This window comes from Lactuca serriola, chromosome 1, assembly GCF_051521515.1.
Source record: "Lactuca serriola cultivar US96UC23 chromosome 1, Lser_US96UC23_V15, whole genome shotgun sequence".
Taxonomy (NCBI): Eukaryota; Viridiplantae; Streptophyta; class Magnoliopsida; order Asterales; family Asteraceae; genus Lactuca; species Lactuca serriola.
Window position 1 is genome coordinate 157,606,385 of NC_136408.1, and position 13,615 is coordinate 157,619,999.

The window sequence follows — 13,615 nt, forward strand, 5'->3', positions numbered from 1 at the left end:
ATATATATATATATATATATTTATTTAAATCTTATGTCGTTAAAAAAAAATGATTTATTTCTTTCTCTTTCAAGAGATTAATGACTTTAATTCCACATACCAAACATAAACTTGTAACTGACCTTCTAATGCTAACACATTCCCCCATTAGCATTTATGTATGCCGCTAACCTCAAGCTAAAAGACTTGTTAATATTGATAGGATTACATTTGAAGTACCTTAGTATATACTAAGTGGCTAAATTTAAATGCGACTTCCATGAAGCATGCTTAAACTGGCTCAATGTTTGGATAACAAATGAGATTGGTTGAGTAATGTCAAATAAATGACTTTTCTAATTAACTTTTGATAACCAGTAAAAACATTAAAAGACTATCATTCACACCAAGTCCCTTGTTGCTAACGACAATGAACATATCTAATAGGCTTATGCGGTTTTAACATGCTTACACCCAAGTCCATACTCATATAATTCTAACGCACATTTTTTTTTACACATACAATCCATATATTAGTATCGATCATTTCAATAACAAGAAAGAACTTTAAAACACCTAAATTAATTTAAAATTTTTAAAATCTATTTTTACCATCTTTTTCTATAGGACTTCTAGATTAATATGATTACAAAAACTATAACAAAATAATCATCTTCAAGGCAAAGTAGACAATGAGTAATTATTTACAATTTGACTAAAGCCAGAGTTGATTAAGAAAGATGTTATCTTCTTATTTCATTTTTTTAATGTTTTTTTAAGTCGTAGAGAGATCTGAATGATCTACACGTTTTTATATTTCTATTTACCGGTTGTATAAAACTTGGGTGTTACATTAAAACTATAACACAAATGGTATTTTAGTCAGGGGGACAAAAACCGCAACAACCTCCATGCTTAATGGACCCCTTATAAATAAAAAGTTCTGACAGAAACTGCAATGTTTTAACAACCGCAAGGACTATTTCTGTAACTTGCAATAAAAATACGATAACATTTTTTGTAAAAGAATAATTAAAAGAGGAAATATCATAAAAGCCCTTCTCCATAGCAAGGTAAAACATTCTCTCTCACCTCTCTCGCTATCTCCCTTTTCTATCTCGTTGACTTGCCGTTTACCAGCGTTGGTTCTGCAGTTTTCACTCGTCGTCCTTCTCGTCTCCATTTGATCTTCTGCAATTCTCGCTGTTTCAGGCCTCACCGTAGTTCTGTAGGCAGGTAAAGTCACATTCTTACAAGTTAGTTTCACATCGTATAGACTTTTGTGATTAAAAGCTCAGAAGTTGTGTAATCTGTGAGGTTCAAATTCATATTATATGGATAGACAAATTCAAATTTGAAAAGATTGTTCTTGCTAATATTGGGGATGTATAAAACAACTATGTCAAGAAACTTATTCTTTCTTATGTTTGGATCTTTTAATTGTTTGTTCATATCTATTGAAAGTTTGGAAATTGCCTATATGTTCTGCAATTCCTTTCATATGATGCAATAATGGATATTTTAGTTGTTTCTAGAATGGTATTAGGTGTTTAGTTTAATTGAATACATTGGTTTGATAATTTCATGCACTGAACTTAACTGGAAAAGCAGGTTAATCAATTTAATTAACCGAGTAATTAAGCAGTTTTGAAACAATTCCCATCTCAATATTATTATGATACTATATCAATACATAGCTGTATATATGCTGGTTATTTCTGAAGTTTATTGAATTCACATGGAAAAGTTTGCAGGTGCATACGTATTGTTATTTAAAACACTTAAAGTTTTAATTATGTAGAATAGATCATTGTTGAGGTTTAAATTGTTTTGATGAGACTTAAGTTATATAAGTTAGTAATAATTTAGTTTTTCTGTAGAGCTTTTATGTGTGGGATCTTGAGATTGAGGCGCAATTGAGGAAACTGTGGGATTTAAAATACTTATTGAGATACACAAAGTCGTGGGAAGTGTGAAAGGTCGTCAACCCATAACTCATAATGGTTGTTCTGTCTGAATTTTCTGAAGGATCCTCATCTTCTTCATCAACTCATGATCATAGATATGATGTATTTTTAAGTTTTAGAGGTGTTGACACTCGTAAGAGTTTCACTAATCACCTTTATAATGCCCTCACTCATGCCAATATCACCACCTTCTTGGATGATGAAGAGATTGAAACTGGGGAAGATCTGAAACCAGAATTGGAGAGTGCTATTAGAGGGTCTAGGGCTTCTGTTGTCGTGTTGTCTGAAAATTATGCTATTTCCACTTGGTGTCTTGATGAACTGGTATTGATCCTTGAGCAACGTATGAAATGCAACAATGTTGTAATCCCCATCTATTATCATGTTGAGCCCACCCATGTCAGGAAGCAAGAAAATAGCTTTGGAGAGGCAATGGCTAAGCATAGACAGATGATGGAGGCTGAGACAGATGAAAATAAAAGAAATCAATGGGCTCAAAAGATAGAGCTTTGGAATAAAGCGCTTAGAGAAGTTGCTGATTTAAAAGGGAAGGATGCAAATGGCAGGTAACCACTTTCTTATCCATGTTTCCATACTCCTTTAATATTGTTTAATTAGTACATGGAAATTCAAGATAATCGTCTCCTTATGCATTTCAACACATCCTTCATATTCATCAAATAGGCATCTTTTTTTGATGCATTTATTTTGGACAAATATATGCTTCGAATTCAATATGGTTTTTGCAATTAAGTGATCTCACAAATTAATTCATAGAGGCCGGTTAAGCCATCCTGCTAATTTTAACACATTTGCTATGCATTTATTATTTTCTTAAAATTAGTTCATGTAGATAGAGCATTTTAATGATTTGGCATACTTTTAACTAATAAACCAAATTTTAAACAGTTGTAATGCATGTACTACTTCTTATAGCATTCTACCTTCAAACTATATCAACTTTTATTATGATATTTTAAAGCTTGTAGTTGTAAATATTGAATCTTAACTTATAACTGTTCACATTTTGTTTAGATTCATTCAAAACCACATTGTGATTTAAGTTAGATGGTTTTGTAGAAACACAATGAACTTTGGTGGTGCTTTAATGAATTCTTGTAATACATTAGTGGCTCTAGTCCTTTTACAGATGATAATTATGACCTTGCACATTATATGCTTACATGGTTATTGGTTAGAAGTGTAAATACAAAAATAATTATGATATGAAAAACATAATTATATAATAGCTTAATATGTAATTTTGATTTGGATCATTGGAAAAATAATTCTTTAAAATGACATGTTAGTTTTTTTTTATTATGATTTGTTTTTCTTACTAAAATGAAATTCTAGGCTAGAGGTGGAGTTCATTGATGAAATTGTCAAGGACATCTTCCGTAGATTGCACATATCCTCAAGGTTTCCACTACCACAACTTATTGGGATGAAAGATTCCATTAAATTCATCATATCATGGTTGAAAGATGCATCATCACATATGCCAGATATACTTACTATTTTGGGTATGGGTGGGATTGGGAAGACGTCTTTAGCCAAATATGTCTATGTGCTACATTCTCATGAATTTGACAAAAGCAGCTTCATTGCAGATATCAGTAGGCGATGTGATGAAAAATATAATGGGATGATTGATGTACAAAAACAACTCTATGGTGACATTTCCAAACCAAGTTTAGTTCAAATTCGTGATGTTTCTATATACACCTCAATGATAGAGAGTGTAGTAGCCCGTAAAAAGGTGTTTCTAGTTCTTGATGATATTAGTAGTATCGATCAGCTAGATGCGTTACTTGGAAGCAAAAGGTTTCACCCAGGAAGCAAAATTCTAATAACAACAAAGGATGCATGGTTGACACAGAGTTGTTCACCATTCAAAACAAAGATTAAACCCAATCATGCAGAGCACAAGCTTGAAGGCTTGTCTACTACTGAATCACAAAAACTTTTGTGTTTTCATGCATTCATGTGCAACGATCCCAAGCCTGGTTATGAAGAGGTGTCACAAAAAATTGTGAAATATTGTGAAGGACATCCTATGGCTCTTAAAGTTTTGGGTAGGTCTCTACATAATCGAGATGTAACTTATTGGGAGGGTTACATAGACAGACTGAAGAAAGAAAATGATTCCCCTATAAATAATGTCTTGAGAATGAGCTTTGATTCTTTTCCATCAGAAAATGATAAGGACTTATTTAAGTATATTGCTTGTACTTTTGTTGGAATGGATAGAGATGATGTCGTAACAATATTAGAGGCATGTGGTATAGAAACAAAAATTGGGATCACGAATCTCATCGATAAATGCCTTCTTAGTATCGGATGGAATAATGAATTGATGATGCATCAGTTAGTTCAAGAGATGGGAAGATTTTTGGTACGTGAAGAATCACTTTACAAACCATGGGAACGAAGTCGATTATGGGGCCATGAGTCGTTTATGGTATTGGATCAAGAAAAGGTAAGGGGCTATGTATAGTTGTTTAAAGCAGTTTGTATTTCTATATTCATGTCTAACATTTTAAAATATTTTTTCATCCCCTTCTTAGGGTACGAAAAATGTTCTAGGCCTTACCCTTGACATGAGAATGCTTGAGAAAAAGAAGTTAAATGGATCACTTGAGTTCAAAACAGATGCATTGAGTAAGATGGATAGGCTAATGCTTCTACAACTTAATTATGTTCAAATAATGGGCTCTTACAAGAATTTCCCAAAAGAATTAAGATGGTTGTGTATGCATGGGTTCCCTTTGAAATCTATACCTTCAGACTTATCAATGGAGAATGTGGTTGCTCTTGACATGTCATATAGCAACATTGAATCATTTGAGATTTGTTATAGCTATCCACAACGACTTCATAAGAGGCTAAAGGTAACTTATCTCCATGTATTACTGTTCTATGCCGATTTGACAAACTTCACTAATATTGCATCTTATCTCAATTTCAGCAATTGATTGGATCATGCACAAAAGACAAAAGATTGCTTGGATCATTGAAAATTCTTAATTTAAGTTTCTGTGAACAGATTCGTAGTGTTCGTGGCTTCGATCACCTCCCTAAACTTGAGAGTTTAATACTCAAAGGCTGTATTGGATTGCTTGAGGTTTGTGAATCAATTGAACAATGTTTTGAACTTGTCCTCATTGATCTGAGCTACTGCAAGAAGCTTGAAAAACTTCCAAGAAGCTTAGGGATGTTAAAGAAAGTTAAAACACTATTGCTAAACGGTTGTTATATCGGTGAATCTCAAATCAAGATTAGGGATATGGATTCATCGGAAATGTTGAAGTCTAACAATATTCGCATAAACACAATAACGTCTTCGTCCACTGTTGTTCTCCACGCTATGCCAAGTTATTCAAAGTTTTCTGTGATTTCTTTACCGAGATCTTTAGTAAGGTTGTCACTTGAGAATAATAATTTGTCCACTGAATCCTTTCCCACGGACTTCAGTTGCCTGTATATGCTAAAAAAGTTATATCTGGATGAAAATCCTATCGTTTCCCTGCCTAGTTGTGTGAAAACCCTTCCTAGGCTTGAGACACTTAGTATGAGAGATTGTAAAATGCTGACAACAGTCGAGCATCTTCCACATACACTCACACATTTAAACCTTCATTTTGATTCTAATAAACCTTTGCTACGAAAAGTTGTATTTGATCCACAAATGTCTCCACTCCAGTTCTCACTAGGACGGAGGATCGTGGCATTTTCATCATTTGAATGTGAAGGCATGGTGAAAATCCAACCAATGGCAGGGGTTGAGGAAAAGCTATTATGTAGTTTGGGTTGGACTAAGCTAGACTTTCTTAACGGAAAGCACGTGACAACTTCTTCTAGTTATGGAGAATCAGAGGAATCTGAAATCCAGGTTTGCTTTGGTTAACTATGTCTTTGTGTGATTATCTATGTACATAATTATTACTGTGTTTAATAAAGGTGGTTGTATTTGTCAGATGTATTACGAATTTGGAATATTCAGCACAATTTATGAAGGCCAAGAGATGCCGAATTGGATTACAGATAGAACCACAGGGCTATCGATGTCATTTACCATCCCATCATCTCCTAACCACCTCACTGGAATAAATTTTTGTTGTCAGTTGGCTTCTCCATTTCCTGATGAGAAGCTTGTATTAGTAGATTATGTTCTCCTTGATTTTCCGGTGATCAAACTTAGTAATATAACAAAGAATCTCACCTGGATATACGACCATTACATTGACAGTGTCTATGCAGGTGGAGATTGTGTAATATTGTTAAGCCATTGGATGTTTGGGATGAATGAGATGGAATGTGGTGACCACGTTATTGTTAGTGTGAGGTGGGCACCGGATGATATTGGTGATGCAGTTAGCAAGGAGTGTGGGGTGAGTTTTGTGTATGATGATGGAAAAAAAGAAGAAGAAAAAGAAGAAGAAGAAGATGTGCTGGGTTATTACAAGTCATGGAATCACATCATTGGTGGAGATCTCACTGCATTCCAAACAACAACAGGAGAATACATCCTAAGCAAAGATCGCATTCTGTGGCCTAGCCTTGATATAGCTCTACTGAACTATTATTATCTGTGTGTAGAAGGCGCCCACTTCAAAGGTATATGTCATTTTTATGTAATACTTTTTAGTTAATGCTGATAATAACTAAGTGATAGTATTTTATTTCATGTTTTCATTTTCTGCATTCATTTCAAAAATTTTAATCTATTTCTTTTTCGTTAGATAAAATATTTTCCTTTAAAGCTTTGTCCCAAAGGAAGTCTGGCGTACCAGTGGATCATGGCCCATAAGGTACTTTTATCCCATAAACCCTTTTCTCATAACTTATATAAACAAGCACACAAACCAACTTATTTCTAATATGTTTTCACAGCAATAAATATATAAATGTATTTCCAGCTGGCAGTGAAGGCAATACTTTTTCACTCAGCAGACTTACACTTTCCTTTCCTCATCTCTATGCAGTCTTCTTTCAGGTTGTTTTACATTTTCTAATGGTAATGAAGGTGCTTTTAGTTTTGGTGTTTTCCTGTCCCAGAGTTGGTTCTTCAAAACATAAATAATACCAGGTTGTATATATTTAGGGAAAATGACACTTTTTTTCACTCAGCACAACCAACTTTGTGGACATTTTTTGGGTAGCCAATATGGTATATATGTAAACCTATTTAACTGGTCAATTATAAATTTAATGACCTATTGAGCAAAAAAAAATTACGACCAAATTGGGAAAAGCACATAGAGTTGGCTGTGTTAATATATAAACTGATCTTATGTTCAACATTAACGAATATATACTCCTTACAATATTTTGGCACAAAAGTACAGAATACAATATTTGTTCATAGTCATTTGGAATAAAATGTTCAAACATTGATCAATAAATTTGGAAATCTTACTTGCTATGAGTTTACATAGTTTCCAAAAAGTAAAATCTCATGGTTTTTTATTTGATATGATCATGTCATTTGTAACACCAATTTTACAGCTTCTATGTTGGTGGAAATTAAATCATTCCTAGATCAATTATACATGAAATACAAAGTTTGTAATTGGAGGATTCTTGAGGATAGTATTATATATGCTTTTGTTATCCCCTCTAAAATTGAATTTAGTCATGCTAATTATGAGCCTAAAAGACTGTATCATTTGATTTTACTAGGTTATGGCAGGATGCTGAGAGCAGAATATTATTATCTCATTTGCTTATGATGAATTTCAAAGAGGTTTGCTTTTAATCTACAATTGCTTAATTTGTAGTTTCTCTTTCCCATTCCTCTCTTTCTATATGTGTACTTACATTTATAATATCTAGATTACCTCTGACATGTTATTTCTCTTCCTGTTATAGATATTTGCTTCTAGGGATTTAGAAAGCAGAATTGTGGAAGTTGAGATGGAAATAACACTAGCAAAAAGTCGAGGTTTCTTCAGAAACAGCCTGGTTTCTCTTCCATATATTTGATGAGCTTCAAGTAAGACATTTGTTAAATTTCCGGTGAATACCCTTAATGAACATATAGACAAAACTTATGAATCTGTCTCTTTTTTCTCAACTTTTGAAACAGAAAATAGCACTGCTTGAAACAAGCAATGCTGACTTACAGAAGCAGCTTCAAGAACATCAAGTCAACTTTTAACATTTGACCAAGCAAGCAACTGAGCAAAAGGTAAATAGTTACTCACATTCTGTTTCAAAAAAATTCAAGTAGATTACCATAGAATGTCCTAATGAAAAAAGTGAAAGTACAATTCTTAATTGGTCACTTCTTTTCCTTCATTGTCTCAAAAGTTAAATTACAATGGTGTAATAGAGTTAAGTTTACAATTAAAAAAACTAGATGACACCACCATTTCTCTATAAGAATCAAAGATGATCTTGTGTTGTTCTCCCAATAATCTTATTTCTGGTTTTGTTTAGGTTTCATATTATGGTCTTGGACTAATGGAATCATGTTTCGATTTTGTTGGTCATGTTCTTCACCCTTTTGACAAGCTTAATGTTGATTTTGTTTATGTTTAAACACCAGTGACCAAAATCCTTATTTTTCATCATTGAAGGACTGCTAATGATCTCATATGCGGAAGCAAGGGATTTTAATTTAGTTTAATAGTGACGTTTTTACTACTTCAGTTTAATTCTGATGATTTGATTTCTTGAATCACTTATAGTTTAAGCATATGGAATGACAATGTGAAATCCTTTATGATTTATATAGTGTTTAAAAATGTAAATGCACTAAAGTCACTATTTATTTATTTATTTTTGCAATTTAATCACTATGTTTCTGATTTTGTTGCAATGTTGACCATTTATCTGGTCTTCTGGTTGCCACTATTGATGTGGCATGGGATATTGACATGGGATGTTGAAGTGGTATGTTGACATGTTACTATTTTTTTTAAAGCTTTGACGCAGTTATCTCATTTTGACAAAGGATTATACTTGCACTTTCTTGTCTCTCGGTTAGGCTTTAGAAACACAAACACATGATTGTTTACTATGTTTAAGTTGTTAGGAGTCCTTGCTATTGACTTTTGCCATCTTTAATCACTAAAACAAGATGTTCAAAATACCCTAGCAAGCTCCATATAAACCATGGACATCAGGCGGTCTAAGAAACAAGCAAAAAAGAATAGGAAAGAAAGAGAGATGGTTCTTTATTCCATGCATGAGGCTGTTGCACGAGGCTTAACAATAGAAAAAAATAAGCATGAGGTTGGACATGTCATCATGCAACACCAACGACACCTAAACAAATAATGCCAGGTCATAGTCCCATGCCATATTAGAAGTGGCAACCGAGTGATGGGGTAAATGGTTAATTGCAAAAAAAAATCATAAACATAATGTTTAAATTGCAATAAAAAGAGTGTCAAAATTGAAAAAACAAAATGAAAACATAGTGTCTTTTATAGAGTGAAGAAATTTCAGGAGAAGATGTTTGTGGTGTCGGTGTAATGCCTCAAATTATTATTTTTTATGAATATATATAGAAAACCATAACCTTTAATATTTAGATCATTTTCTTTCAAAACATATTTATAATAAAAATCATGGTCGTTAATACTTCAAATCATTTGTAACAAAACATCCCAAATATCATATCAACAGTAATTCATAAATGCCATTAGAGTATAGTCAATTAGGAATTCAAAAATAACATCAATTGCGAAGTTTTAAATCTTAGTTTTACAAACCAAAACATCATAAAAGAGAGATAAGTCAAATGTATACTTGTAACACCCAATTCAAGCTATTTTTCATTTTGACCCTTGGTGTGTTTTTTAGTTTCCATTTTGGTCCTTAGGGGGTGTTATTGAAATTTCAGGATGGGAGTGTGTACGCTAGGTGTACCTCCCGTACCTTAAGTGTACGTCATTAGAGGACAAACCCTAATTTTAAGGTTTGGACCCTATTTAAGCAACCTTATGTCCCAAGGTTCTCTCATTTCCCAGCCTCTATTGCCCTTTTGAGTCCTATTTTGAAACCCTAGCTCATCTAGAGAGATATAACCCTTTGTGTGTGTTTTAGTAGGTGCTTGGTGAGCCTTAAAGAAGAAGAAACTTGAAGAAGGAGCCTTGGTCAAGTAGGAGCTTTTAGATCCAAAATCTACACTCATTTCTTGGCCTCATTAAGGTATAAAGCCTCTATCTTGATGATTTTGTTGCAAGATCTAGATTAGAGCTTGCTTTGAGCACATTTTGGTCCCATGCATGAGTTCTAGTGGGGTTTTTTCATTGTAGAAGTTATGAGTTGCCCCTCTTAATGTTTCTGAAATTAGTTCATAAAGTTAGCATCTTGATGGTTGAGGATCAACCATGCATGAGCATATGCCCATTTGGTGAAAGTAGGATGCTAGATCTAAGATTTGGATCCATTTAAGCCATGCAAAGGCACCAAGTTAATGACTTTATGGATTAAGACGTTCCCCAAGGTCTGGATCAAAATTTTGGATGTTTGGTCTTAAAATATAAGGACTTAGGTTGTGTTTGGCATGCCACAGCTAGCTGATAAGCTACCTTATTTTTCGAGCTTTTCTATGTTGTCGTGTTTGGTTAGCCAAAAAGTAGCTTATAAGCTAGCTTTTTAAAAAGCTACTTAGACTAGCTTTTTAGGAGCTTTTTTAAAATTTTACAAATATACCCCTTAATTAATTATAGAAACACATACTCTTGAATGTCTTTTTATGTAATTTTATATATTTTAGCTAGCTTTTCAGCTAGTTTTACCAAACGTCATTTTTTATCAGCTAGCTTTTTATTTGACAGCTAGCTTTTCAGCTAGTATGCCAAACATAACCTTAATGGATGAAGTAACTAGAGGGGGCGTAACTTGAGCGTACTAATGCGTACGCAGCGTGTACACGTCTGGATCCCCGACTCCGTGGAAGCGACCTAGTACGTCGGGCGTACTAGGCGTACGCTTAGCGTATGTGACCTGGTCTTGGGTTTTTGATGATTGGGTCGCCTTTGGACTTTAGGGTTTTGGGCCCTTGCTGGGCCACAAGTCTTTTGATTTTGGGCCACTGTTAGGTCTTGGGCCTTCTTGGATTTGGGCTCATATTGGCTTTGGGTGTCCTTTAGGAATTGGGCCATTATTGGGCTTTTGTACCATTGAATTTGGGCAGCGGCTTTTGGGCCAATTGAGGGAAGGGTAAAATGGTCATTTTACGTTGGAAGGCGAGATTAGTCGATTTAACTCCCAGTTATGATTATGTCCCAATTATTAATTAGGATTTTGTTTGATTGGTTAGTACAGGAATTCTACAGTTCAGCAGCCCGATCATCTATTTGACTTTCAGCAGACTGAGGTGAGTTTGCTCAATATACTATAGGATATTTGGGTTGGATGTGCTTGTTGTTTTTGTGAGTCTTGATGTATACATGTATGCCTATTTGTTGTATGTATGTGGGGTGAAATAGATCTAGATGTGAAATAGACCCGTGCGGTTGAAAAATACTGATTGAGTTGAAATAGACTCGGGGGTGAAATAAACCTGGTAAAGCCTTGAGCTGACACATGAGTTGAAATAGACTCGGGGGGGGGGGGGGTGATATAGATCCATTACAACCTTGAGCTGACATATATGTATGATATGTGGTATTTTGGGGAACTTGCTAAGCTTTGTGCTTATGTTTTTCAGTTTATGTTTCAGGTACTTTCGGATCGAAGGAGAAGACCTCGAGATGATCACATTGCACACACCACGATTTTCCGCTTAATTGAATCTGATTTACTTTGGGATGTTTTTGGATACATTATGATTATTTTATGGTTTTTGATAAATATTTTTGGTTGTTGGTTTAATTAATATAAAAAAAATTGGTTCTAAGTTTTGGGACATTACTAGTTTGAATCAGAGCCTTGGTTTAAGGGATTTGTGATGGGTTTTGAGCACTCTAACACTTCCTAAGTGTACATGCAACCCCTGAAAACCTTGGATCTATGTTTGTCAAAATACATGCAAAATATGATTTCCAAGGTTCATAATCCTGTCTAGCGTACATGGGGAACTTTTAAAGTAAAAAGTTGGTTAGAATTACATACCTTGTAGTTGATTTTGATTCCTTGATACCTTGTGAGCCTAGCACCCCAAGTGTGATGCCTTAAATGCTTCACACAACACCAAATGCCTTTGGAATGACTTTTGAGAGAATACAAACACTCTAAAAATCAGACTAGCCCTCTCTTGTTCTTGTGTGTAGCCGATTTTGGTGGAGATGATGTTACTTATATAGTGTGACACATCTAGGGTTACATCATGTAAACCCTAATGTGTCATGACTCTTCATTTCCATGAACCATGGGTTTGTAACTCCCATGGAGCATCTTATGGGTTTAACCCAACTTGATAATCCATGGAGCCTTTTAGCCCACTATACAAGTTATGGATGATTTACATAATCAACCCATATATTTAATTAGTTATCTTTTGATCACTTAATTAATTCCAAATTAATTCTTGATCAATACTAATTAAATAATACTATTAATATATTAGAACTTATAATATATTAATAAACCGTAAGTGTTATTTCTCTCATTTAGTCTATCCAAATGCATGATGCCATGCAACCCAAGTGGACCATGCCGAGTCGGGTCAAGTACATACCAGAAATAGTTATGGACTTAGACACCTTATCTAACAGTCTCCAACTTGGATAAGTCTAATAACTATAACTACAAGTATGACTTCAGTAACCGATCAACAATCGTAGCCCTTTCAAGGTCTCTCGGAACTGAGAAGATGATTGTCACACCCCCAAACCAAGGATGGCGGAAACGTCCGGGGGTGGCAGACTTCATGTATAGTATCACAACAATGAGTATAATAGTGCTCAAAGTAATTACAACCATCATAAATATAATTGAAAAAAGTTACACCAAAGTATAAGTTTACATGATTCAAATCAATTACATTATGATGACAAAATGAACTATTCGACGATTTAGTGTCCCATCCTCAAAACGCTGTTGATTTCCTGTTTCACCGAATTCCTGAGAATACAAGTTGTTTGAAAAAAGTGTCAACACAAAGGTTGGTGAGTTCATAAGCTTTTTAGATAAAGAGTTTGGAAACCGTTCTTTGTAATGTGTGGTGTGTTACCAAGAAAAATCCAATATTTTCCTTATAAAAGTTATGTCGTCCGAAATGTCGGGACCGAAAATGAACAAGTATTTGTCATACTTTAAGATATAAAAGTGGTTTTAAATTGGCGTAAAACCCTTTCTGATTTGAGAAAAATCCCGTAATGAATGGTGTGTAGTCTTAAATACGAAGACTGAAAGTATACAATAATATCTGTAATTATTGATATAAAAAGTGATTTTAAATCGACATAAAACCCCTTTTTGATTTATGAAAATCCCTGTAAACTTTATGTGTTGTTAACTCCCTATGTGAGCCGCTATAACCATACTATGACTGGATGAACCTGCCACGACGTTTCTCAGGCGTCGCGAAACTGAAATGACATTTGTCACCCGTAGACCTGCAGGTCCTACTGTAGCTAGCAGTAAGGTGTAGTGTGTCAAACCCAATATAGATCTATACACAACTATCACGTTCTCCCTACTGGAGACTCTGGTTATAGCTACCAGGAATTTGGATCCCACACTCGGACGTACGGAAAGAGAATGTC

General features: G+C 34.4%; 1 protein-coding gene across 6 annotated transcripts; it reads left to right on the top strand.

Moving 5' to 3' along the window:
- The first annotated feature begins 1,060 nt into the window (after positions 1 to 1,060).
- LOC145100648 (disease resistance protein RPV1-like) lies at positions 1,061 to 8,764 on the top strand. 6 transcript variants are annotated; one of them, XM_079037838.1, is made up of 12 exons: positions 1,061 to 1,215; positions 1,860 to 2,512; positions 3,303 to 4,428; positions 4,517 to 4,840; positions 4,918 to 5,841; positions 5,927 to 6,566; positions 6,692 to 6,760; positions 6,843 to 6,945; positions 7,632 to 7,695; positions 7,821 to 7,944; positions 8,038 to 8,139; positions 8,391 to 8,764. In XM_079037838.1, exons 2-7 carry the CDS (start codon positions 1,980 to 1,982, stop codon positions 6,757 to 6,759), a joined length of 3,615 nt encoding a protein of 1,204 aa, XP_078893964.1. In that variant the 5' UTR covers positions 1,061 to 1,215; positions 1,860 to 1,979; the 3' UTR covers position 6,760; positions 6,843 to 6,945; positions 7,632 to 7,695; positions 7,821 to 7,944; positions 8,038 to 8,139; positions 8,391 to 8,764. The 6 variants fall into 6 exon arrangements, with proteins under 6 accessions (XP_078893964.1, XP_078893970.1, XP_078893975.1 ...); XM_079037844.1 differs by having other exon boundaries at positions 8,500 to 8,764; XM_079037849.1 differs by having other exon boundaries at positions 8,531 to 8,764.
- Positions 8,765 to 13,615: the final 4,851 nt, after the last annotated feature.